Source organism: Telopea speciosissima, chromosome 1, assembly GCF_018873765.1.
Source record: "Telopea speciosissima isolate NSW1024214 ecotype Mountain lineage chromosome 1, Tspe_v1, whole genome shotgun sequence".
NCBI lineage: Eukaryota > Viridiplantae > Streptophyta > Magnoliopsida > Proteales > Proteaceae > Telopea > Telopea speciosissima.
Window position 1 is genome coordinate 65,379,482 of NC_057916.1, and position 10,270 is coordinate 65,389,751.

Here is a 10,270-nt window from a genome sequence, read left to right on the forward strand (position 1 = left end):
ATACTCAACTTAATTTCAGCCCAAACCTCAACTTCAGTGCTTATTAACTCCCGGATGACCAGAACTCTAGAAGTCTGAGCTGTGCATAACTATCAGTCATAACAGCTTTCCATCTTGGCACTTACCATCTTGGCTCTTACCATCTTAGCTCTTACCATCATTACATGCAATCCCATGCAATCCTATCTTATCATTAGCTAGCTTTCTATTATTGTATGCAATCTCTCTCAATCCCAATATTCTTTCAATCACATCTCTCTCTATATGGTAAAGGTGATTGAGTTTCCAATCTTGTGGATTCCTCTCACCTCTCCTATATATATGTACACTCTTGTAATCTTCAAAGGTTATGGCAATAATATCCAATCTTCAATCCAATATGGTATCATGAGCCATTAAGCTCCAAAGAGCAATTTCGATCCTCCCTCCCTCCCCAACGATTTTCCTTTGGCCATGACTTCTCCTCCCTCATCTCCATCTCACAAGCCCTCCCTTAGTCAAATCCTTACTCATAAGTTAACTCCTAAAAACTATGTCCATTGGAAGACTCAGATAGTCCCTTATCTCAAAGGCCAACGATTTTTTGGACATGTTGATGACTCTAATCCATGTCCTACTGATGCAACCAAAGTTGAAGCCTGGCACGAAAAAGATGCCTCAATCATGAGTATTATCATCTCCTCCCTCTCCGATGATGCAATGCCTCTTGCCGTTGGGCGTGACACAAGTAAAGAAATATGGGATGCCCTTAATGCAGCCTTCAACTCTGCTTCTACCACAGGCATCCTCTCCCTGAATGTGGCCCTCCAGAATCTAGTACAAAAACCCGAGGAGAATGTTACTCAGTTTCTCCATCGGGCCAAGGCTCTTTCTGATGAGCTCAGTGCTGCGGGCAAACCCCTCCCCACGGAGGATTTGAACATCCACATATTTCGTGCCCTTCGACCTGAGTTTGAATCTGTGGTCTCTGCAGTGATGGATCGCAGGGAACCGATCTCCTACACTGAACTTCATGGGCTGCTCCTCAACTGTGAGTACCTTATTGCTTCTCGCCAAGCCGTGGTCGATCCTACTACCAATGCTATGGCCAACCTTGCTCAACAAACTCGTGGCCCTCCCTCTCACCCTTACGGCCGTGGCTCTCCAACTGGTCGTGGTCGTGGTAGGGGAGGTCGTGGTGCTTCGAATGGCCCTAGTGGATTTGGGCGTTCTAATGCTTATGCCCACAGTCATTGTACAATACGTGGACAGACCAATCATCAAGCCTCGACGTGCTACTATCGCAACAAACAACTTGGTCAGCCCACCCAACCTGCCTTTCCCTCTACAAATCAATCCTATACCCCCCCTTCCGCCTATCTCACTGCAAATCCACCACCCTTGCTGCCCAACCCACCCATGCACTACCCGAACCAGCCGAACCAGCCCCATTACCCTCCACCGAATCCCACTCCTTACCACCAAACCCCACCGCCACCTCCCACTCCTTACCCTCCACCAACCGGCCTTCATCATTGGCTTCCCAACACTAGCGCTACCCATCATGCAACGCCTAATCTACAATCCCTGTCATCGTATGCTCTGTACAGTGGTAAGAATGGTCTTATGGTTGGTGATGGTAATTATGTCCCTATCTCCCATATTGGGTCTTCCTCTCTCCCTTCTCCATCTCGTCCTTTAGTTCTTTCGAATATTTTGCATGTTCCATCTCTCACTACATCTTTGCTTTCTGTTAATAAATTTGCCTAAGAAAATAATGTGTTTTTTGAATTTCATGCCTCTTATTTCCATGTGAAGGATTCGACGTCCCATCAAATTCTGCTTACGGGGCCTAGTCACAATGGTCTCTACTACTTGCCGTCGATCCAACCCTCTCATCCGTCAACTCATCTTGCCTATCTCACGTCTTATGATCGTTGGCATCAACGGCTTGGCCATCCCAATGATCGTTCTCTTCGACTCATGCTTCGTGACATCAAGCTTCCTACATCGCCTCACTTGTGCTCCGCCTACCAGATTGGCAAATCTTGCCGTTTAAGTCTTCATGAATCCAATAATCGTAGTAGTTTTCCTCTTGATTTGATATTTAGTGACATTTGGGGACCAGCCCCTACTCTTTCCTCTCTTGGACATCGCTATTTTATTATTTTTGTGGATGATTTTAGTAGGTTTATTTGGTTTTATCCATTAAAAGTTAAACCTGATGCGTTTACCATTTTCAAGCAATTTCAAGCCCTTGTTGAGCGGCAATTTTATAGAAAAATAAAAAATGTCCAAACTGATTGGGGAGGGGAGTACCGCTCCCTCACCTCCTATTTTGCCTCTCTTGGCATCCATCATCGTATATCCTGCCCTCATACTCATGAACAATAGGGCACTGTCGAAGGCGCAATCACCATATTGCTGAAACTGGGCTCACTCTCTTGGCCCAAGGTTCTGTCCCACAGGCTTATTGGGATTATGCCCTTGAAACGGTAGTGTACCTCATCAATCGGATGCCTTCTCCTACCATTGGCAATGTTTCCCCTTTTCAATTAGTCTCCAATCATACACCTGATTACAATTTTCTTAAAGTCTTTGGGTGTCTTTGCTTCCCCTTTCTTTGCCCTTACAATAGTCATAAAATGGATCCAAGGTCTACTCCTTGTGTCTTCCTAGGGTATAGTTACCATCACCATGGTTACCGTTGTATGCACATTGAGTCTGGACGAATTTACATCACTCGCCATGTCAAGTTTGATGAATCCCGCTTTCCTTTTCGGGAAGCAGCCAGCACACCATCCCCCTCCCCGTCTTCACCCTCATCTTGGGTTTCCCTTCCCCTCACCATTTTTTCAAACCCACCCCCTCCCACTCCCACGCCACCACCCATCACACCATTACCACCTCCTATGCCTCCCCCGCCATCCAACATGGCTTCCCCATCTCCCTCACCTAGCCCGTCCCCACCACCAACTTCAACCCCTCCAACCACCCCCCCACACCGTACACGCCTTCTAAGTGACATCTATAATGACCCCTCCACTGCCTTACACACCCTTATTCCCCCTTCCCCAGCCTCACCACCTCACCTTAATGATCCCACTTGTTATACTCAGGCTGCTAAGGAGCCTGAGTGGAGATTGGCCATGTCTGAAGAGTTTGCAGCCCTATTACAGAATGGCACTTGGTCTTTAGTCCCACCTCCTACTAATGTTAATGTGGTTGGTTGTAAATGGGTGTACAGGATCAAGCGGAAGGCAGATGGCACGATCGAGCGGTATAAGGCCCGACTTGTTGCTAAAGGGTTTCACCAGCAGCACGGCCTCGATTATGATGAAACCTTTAGCCCAGTTATAAAGCCCACAACAATTCGGACCGTTCTCACAATGGCCATTTCCAATGGCTGGCCCGTTAGTCAGCTAGACGTTCAAAATGCCTTCCTACATGGCATTCTTAATGAAGAAGTCTACATGACACAGCCCCAGGGTTTTGAAGATTCCAATCGGCCTCACCATGTCTACAAGTTGCACAAGTCTTTATATGGGCTTAAGCAGGGCCCCCGGGCTTGGTTCAGCCGTCTTTCTCAGTTTTTACTTGTGACTGGTTTTCGGGCATCCCACACTGATCCATCTTTGTTCATATACAGACAGGGCCACATGGTAACTTATGTCTTGGTTTATGAAGACGACATACTGGTTACAGGGAACCAGCCAGCCCACATCTCTGCTCTACTCCAACAGCTTGCTTCGGAGTTCTCCATTAAGGACCTTGGTCGCTTGAATTTCTTTCTGGGTATTGAGGCCACATATCAGCCAGATGGGGTTATTCTGTCTCAAACCCGTTACATTACCGATCTCTTACAACGAGCTGGCATGGCTGACTGCAAACCAGTTCTCACACCGATGGCCACCACCATTAAAGCCTCTTCTACAGGGGGTGTCGCACACTCAGATCCGACTCAGTACAGTTCTATCGTTGGCGCACTTCAGTATATTACCCTTACCCGTCCTGATGTAGCCTTCTCAGTGAACCGAGTGTGCCAGTTCATGCACAACCCAACTGAAGACCATTGGTCCATGGTGAAAAGAATTCTAGGGTATCTCAAGCACACTATTAAATATGGCCTTCGCATCACAAAATCTTCTTCTCAGGATCTTCAGGCGTTCACTGATGCTGATTGGGCGGGTGACGGTGATGATCGGAAATCTACAGGTGGATATGCAATCTATATGGGCCCGAATCTGATCTCTTGGGCCTCGAAGAAACAGAAGACAGTTACCCGGTCATCCACTGAATCAGAATATAAAGCACTTGTTGATGCCTGTGTCGAGTTGACTTGGCTCCAGTCTCTGTTTGGCGAGCTCGGTCTGTCCACGACCCAGGCCCCGGTGTTATGGTGCAACAACATCGGGGCCACTTATCTCTTCGCCAATCCGGTCTTTCATGCCCGCACCAAGCACATAGAGATCGACTTCCATTTTGTGCGTGATAAAGTTGCCAAAAAGGAACTCTAGGTCCGATTTATTTCCACAAAAGACCAGATTGCAGACATTATGACTAAGGGGCTCGGTACGACACGTTTTTCTTTCCTTCGGGACAAGCTGAAGATTAGATCTCTCGAATCTTCATCTTGAGGGGGTGTATCAGTCATAACAGCTTTCCATCTTGGCACTTACCATCTTGGCTCTTACCATCTTAGCTCTTACCATCATTACATGCAATCCCATGCAATCCTATCTTACCATTAGCTAGCTTTCTATTATTGTATGCAATCTCTCTCAATCCCAATATTCTTTCAATCACATCTCTCTCTATATGGTAAAGGTGATTGAGTTTCCAATCTTGTGGATTCCTCTCACCTCTCCTATATATATGTACACTCTCGTAATCTTCAAAGGTTATGGCAATAATATCCAATCTTCAATCCAATAGTAACTGAGGGGGGAAAACTAAGCTAAGCACCCTAGGATCCTGTTTATGAACTAACTATTCTAATTTGTGCTGTCATAAAGTAAAAAAGATAGGTAGAATTTTTTTATTTTTTTTTCTATTGAACAAGGAACTTTTATCACCAAAGAGAGTGGAAAAGAATACAAAGCCTACATCCAGGTAGGTATCCTAAGTAATCAGGCCAAAAAAATGACAATGTGGAATGAACCATATACGATCCAGACACTATTTGGCTAACTCATAAGAAGAAAGTTTTTCAGCCTTTGCTTTCATTATAATGAGATGTTCATCGAGGTGGCAAGAGTGCAGATCTGATGAGGTGATGGAGCCTCCAACGAGCCGTACTTCTCCTAATTCACTTAACTTCTTTTTCTACTAATATTGACACATAACAGGGCCAAATACCTGAAACGACAAACTCAATCCACTCCCCAAAATAATCAGGCTGCTTTCTCTACAAGAAAGAATCCAATGAATCTCCTAAAAGACCATTTTATGAACTTAAGAGTTGATTCAAATAGGATGAAAATGGGACCATGTAAAGCAAATACAAAGTAGAAATCAATTGAGTCAAATGCCTTCTTCTTCATGCAAAATCTGTATTCCTGCCTTCATTTTAATTACTAATCTCTAACATTAACCTACAGGTTTGAAACTCTAGTTTTTAATGCACAATAAGCTACTTTCACATAAGAAACAAGAAACAAATCCCTGTAAGTTCCTCCTAATAACCCCACTTATACTTTCAAGGTTTGATTCAACATACAGAATAAAGACCACATTGCTACTTTAGAAAAGATTGCCAAGTTCTTTTTTAGGGAATTCAAAATTGATAATGGTGGTGGTAAATTGCACAATTGCAATTTTTGGAAATAAACCTCACACCCAGACAAAACATCTGCCTTCCTGTTTTCTTTTTGACTAATAATCTCTAACATTGACCTAAAGATTTGAAACTCTAATTTTTAAATATGCCACATATGCTACTTTCACATAAGAAAGAAGAAACAAATCCCTGTAAATTCCTCCTAATAACCTCACTATACCTCAGTGTTTGTTCTACTTTCAAAATAGAACATGCTGTCCCCGTGGAAATCCTACTGAAAACCTAATTTAGAACCACTACATTTAACCAAGTCTTGTGGGCCCATATTCAAATAAAAAACTACGGAGCAAACTCAAGACTTCAAATGGATGAACACATAATAGGTTGAAAACACACCCAGATATATTTCAAATATAACAAAATTGAGCCACAAATAGGTCCAAAAGACAAAATAAGTAATTGACAGTGGAAAGCAACATAAGAAAAACATGATTACATATAAGCTAGAGAGGTTGCATGTAATGTGACGAGATTCTGAGGTAATTTCAACTTATGAACAAGTTATATCAGTGTATATAAAAGGAGGTGCTCGAGCCAATAATAGAATCCAAAATATCACAAAAGATGGAAATCTTTCATCAACCATGACGAATGGTCCCTCTGAGACCAGTCTGCACCTGCGACTAGCATATTGGAAACACTAGAGTATCATATTTCTAAGAAGCAAAACCCATGGTGTAAAATTTACAGTGCAAGAAATTATTTACAACCAAGTAATAGATGCATATAAAAACTTACACAGTGAAAGAAAGACAAGGATGCAAAATGCTCAATAAAGCCTCCCACTGCACTCAGCAGAACCACAGTAACATCTCTTCTCCTTCACATTGCCTTCAGCATCATAAACTTGACCTATTGTATAATTGTAATGATAAGTCAGCTCCTTCAAGGGAGGAATGTTTTCAGCAGCAAAGAGCATTATGTGGGGCATTCTCTTGTCATCATGATCATAAAGAACATTTTGTGCATAAAGGTTGGGAGAACAACTATGGTTGATGAATCTTCCAACACTCCCATACTGAGCTGCATCGATGGTGTAGCCCGCATCCTCAACAACTTCACAAGGAAAACTTGGCTGCAGGTCTGGTATTACATTCGGAAGTCCCTCCCATAGAGTATGATCATTATAGTTATTTCCAATGTCAAATAGATACTCATCATTACCAGTTCTTTTCTCAGCCTCCTGATCCTGAAGCAGTTCTCCTGTATACTCGCATACAAAACTTCCGGATGGGATGGATGTCAAGGATCTGACACCCCAGCCCCTCGATTCAGTCTTGAAAATCTCCAGCTGAAATTTGATTCCATGTTGGCTGACTCTGTTATAGCAAGAAGGAGGGCACCTGCAAGAAGGACCACACTCATAAACAAGAGGCTTCGCTTCCACAATGGCCCCATTGTGGTTGAATCGGATCTCCCCTCCATTCTTGGCCGCACAGGAACATATCTTGGAATCCAAGCAACCATTGGTGCAATCACATCCCTTGGGAGAAATAGGATTGTACCAGTCAGGATATATCATCTTAGTAATGTATGTGAATGGCTGAGGCTTCTCATCATCAATGGTGTTCACAGCTCCAATGAGCATCTTCTCTTTCCCTTGAGAAATATCTACCACACAGAGACCCTCTCTAACTTTGGATTTTCTTGACTTCTTCAACTCTTTCCAAGCAAGCTCTGGCTGGCCAGGAATTCTTCTCAACTTAAATTTAAAGATAGAAGTACCATAACAGCTTGATTCTGTCCAATAATCCTCCACTAAGTAAAGCCCGTCATAGGTATATGTCATTGTTATCTTACCCTTTGAATCCGCAGAATCAGAGCTACTTATGTCCTTAAATCCACGGGTGACCCTCACAACAGTTTCTGCATCCATACTGTTCTTCAGTCCAAGGTTTCCTCGCGTAAGCTTTTGATCTTCAGCTTGCTTTTGCTTCTTCCCACCCATTGGCCTTCCTCCTTGACCAGAATAAATCAATACATCAGAATTGTCCATGTCATCAGGGTAACCACCGGAGGCTATAACACTTGTGGCCAGAACTTTTCCATCTTTCTCCATGGATTCTATACCACTCTGAAACGGTCCATGAATACCAACAATAGCAAGCTCAACCCTATAATGAAATTCATCACCAACTTCGACCCCAGGGACAGGACCTATGAATTTCTCTGTGTTAACCCATTTGTTTGCCTTCTTGAGAATATTTGAAGCATGTAGATCTATCCGCTTGATAGTGTTTCCTTGACCTTTTGAATGTGCTTCCTCTCCCTGTAAGAACTTCCGAAAAATCACTTGGAAGAGACGTAGAGTCTCCCTGACTTTTTCCCGGGTAACTTTAGCACCATCTCCTTTACCCCTTGAAACATGATGACTAAATGGAATAAGGCTCCCTTCAAAATCTTGTGGTTTTTTATCCACAAGAACATTTACATCCTCTTGAGCATGCTCCACAATAACATCCTCGTCCCTTGGAACCAATTGAACCAGACCTAGATAAGAATCCATTTCGGCAGGAAACAATTTCTTCTTTTTAGATTTTCCTTCTGTATTTTCTGATTCAGCTCTTTTTTTCTTGGAAATGGTTGCAGTTTTGTCCTGTACCATGGCCATGAGTTCATGCTTCTTTGCCTTGTTTCTTGGCGTGCCAATTGTTGGTATAGATGTTATATCCATTTTCCTTTGCCTCCATGGACAGTATGGTTCAGCCATCAAAGCTAGCACAATCATCTTCTTATCAGAAGGCTCCAAACTAACAATTTCTGTTCCATGAGATTGATTAATAGCACCTACTTCGTCTTGAATCTCAGACAATCTCTTGGAACTCTGTTCCTTGCTGCGCTTCACTTCCTTACCAAGTTCCCCACTTAGAATTCCAACCCCTGTAATAGCTTTATCACCAACTGACTGAGAATTAGGGTCTAATCGAAACAAATTAGCCTGCCTTGAAAATCTAATGCTGATTTTCTTCTTGACTTCCTGTTTTAATTTAATGTCAGAAGTTGTTCTTACTTGAACTTGTTCAGCCATTTTAAAACCCTCTTCAGATTTAACTCTGACTTCGTCATCAATTTCTCTGGCAACATTCCCTTTGAATTTATCACTGGTAGCACCACCTTCCTGAACTTTCTCTTTGGTTTGTATTGCATAATCTCTGCTCAAAGAATGAGAATTTCTTCCACAACCTGGAGGGAACTGTCGGATAACCGAAGGTCTCTTCAGAGAAATTTTAAGAATCAGACGGCTCCGTACAGTAGCATCTACAACGGACACAGACAGTTGCGGTTGATCAGAAACCTTTGACACATCCGAAGTTTCCGGTAGAACAGAACTTCCTGGCGGCACAAATCCAGTGGCATTCTTTTTTTGAGGTTCTAAACTTTTGGACAATTCAGTCAGTTCTATATGGGCCAATGTTTCATGCTCCAGAGGTTTCACCATTTCAAAATCTTCCAACTGATCAGAAGTAGCAGACTCAGAATCCAGAGCTTGGGACTTGGAGGCCCATGTTTCATGCTCCACAACTTTCACCGTTTCAAGCTCTTCCACGTTATCTGAAGTTCCTAAAGGCTTCGCAGCCTCAGAATCCAGAGCTTGGGATATGCATGTTACATGTGGTTGAAGAGCTTCCACCTGACCTGAAGCTTCTAACGGTTTTGCAGTCTCAGGGGTCCAAGTATTTGACGTTTCTGACTCTGCCTCAACCGAATCGTTCAACGATTCCAGAGCTTGACACCCGCCAAAAAATCCAGAAACCTCGTCAGGTTCAAGTTCAACAATGGTGCCACTCTCTTCCCCAACTTTGGAGTTCCCATCTCCTTCCTTCGAGAACTCATTCATCCGCTCTGAAAATCGTCCGCAATCCTTAGGGAAATCCCGCTTCACATCCACGTTCCTCCGCTTATACTTAAGAGAACCACCACCGGTATGGTCGTCCTCCAATTGGCGTCTCTTCAACGTTTCAGCTGTCGTAACATCGTTGATTAACAAACCCATCCTCACCGACCCTGAAGGGCTCTCAACTTCCGCCATCCCAATCCAGAAACAAAATTTAGGGAGGACAGAAATGACTGCGAAAAAACACAAAAAAACGACATGCAGAACAAAGATCGCATCAGTAATTGTTAAATTTTAAAGCCATCGCAGATCGGAAAGATTTAAACTCAGAAATGGAAAAAGAAAGTAACATTGAATCATGCATATTAAGTGGTTTTATCTTACATGAACAAGAGAACCAAATCCAGAAAATACAGATGATCCATTAGATACACCATTTCCGTTCTCTAAATGATAACGAAACCCTAAGCAAAGAGACGGAAATCTTCTCTTCTCAGCCAGGAATCACTGAAAATATATACACAGAGACCGAGAGAGGAGTAGAGAAGAGAAGAATAAAAATATTTTGCTTTTCGCGGGTATTAGTCTGTACTACTCTCAGTAACACATTCTGCGTG

The 10,270-nt window shown here is 43.1% G+C and overlaps 2 protein-coding genes across 2 annotated transcripts; both read right to left on the reverse strand.

Moving 5' to 3' along the window:
- Positions 1 to 6,330: 6,330 nt before the first annotated feature.
- On the reverse strand, positions 6,331 to 9,219 carry LOC122648479 (histone-lysine N-methyltransferase, H3 lysine-9 specific SUVH6-like). The gene has a single exon (XM_043841685.1). It carries the CDS (start codon positions 8,844 to 8,846, stop codon positions 6,588 to 6,590), a length of 2,259 nt encoding a protein of 752 aa, XP_043697620.1. The 5' UTR covers positions 8,847 to 9,219; the 3' UTR covers positions 6,331 to 6,587.
- Positions 9,220 to 9,250: 31 nt separating this feature from the next.
- On the reverse strand, positions 9,251 to 9,883 carry LOC122653038. The gene is made up of 2 exons (XM_043846966.1): positions 9,502 to 9,883; positions 9,251 to 9,272 (listed from the first exon to the last, which is right to left on the reverse strand). The coding sequence occupies exons 1-2, from the start codon at positions 9,846 to 9,848 to the stop codon at positions 9,251 to 9,253; spliced, it is 369 nt and encodes a 122-aa protein (XP_043702901.1). The 5' UTR covers positions 9,849 to 9,883.
- Positions 9,884 to 10,270: the final 387 nt, after the last annotated feature.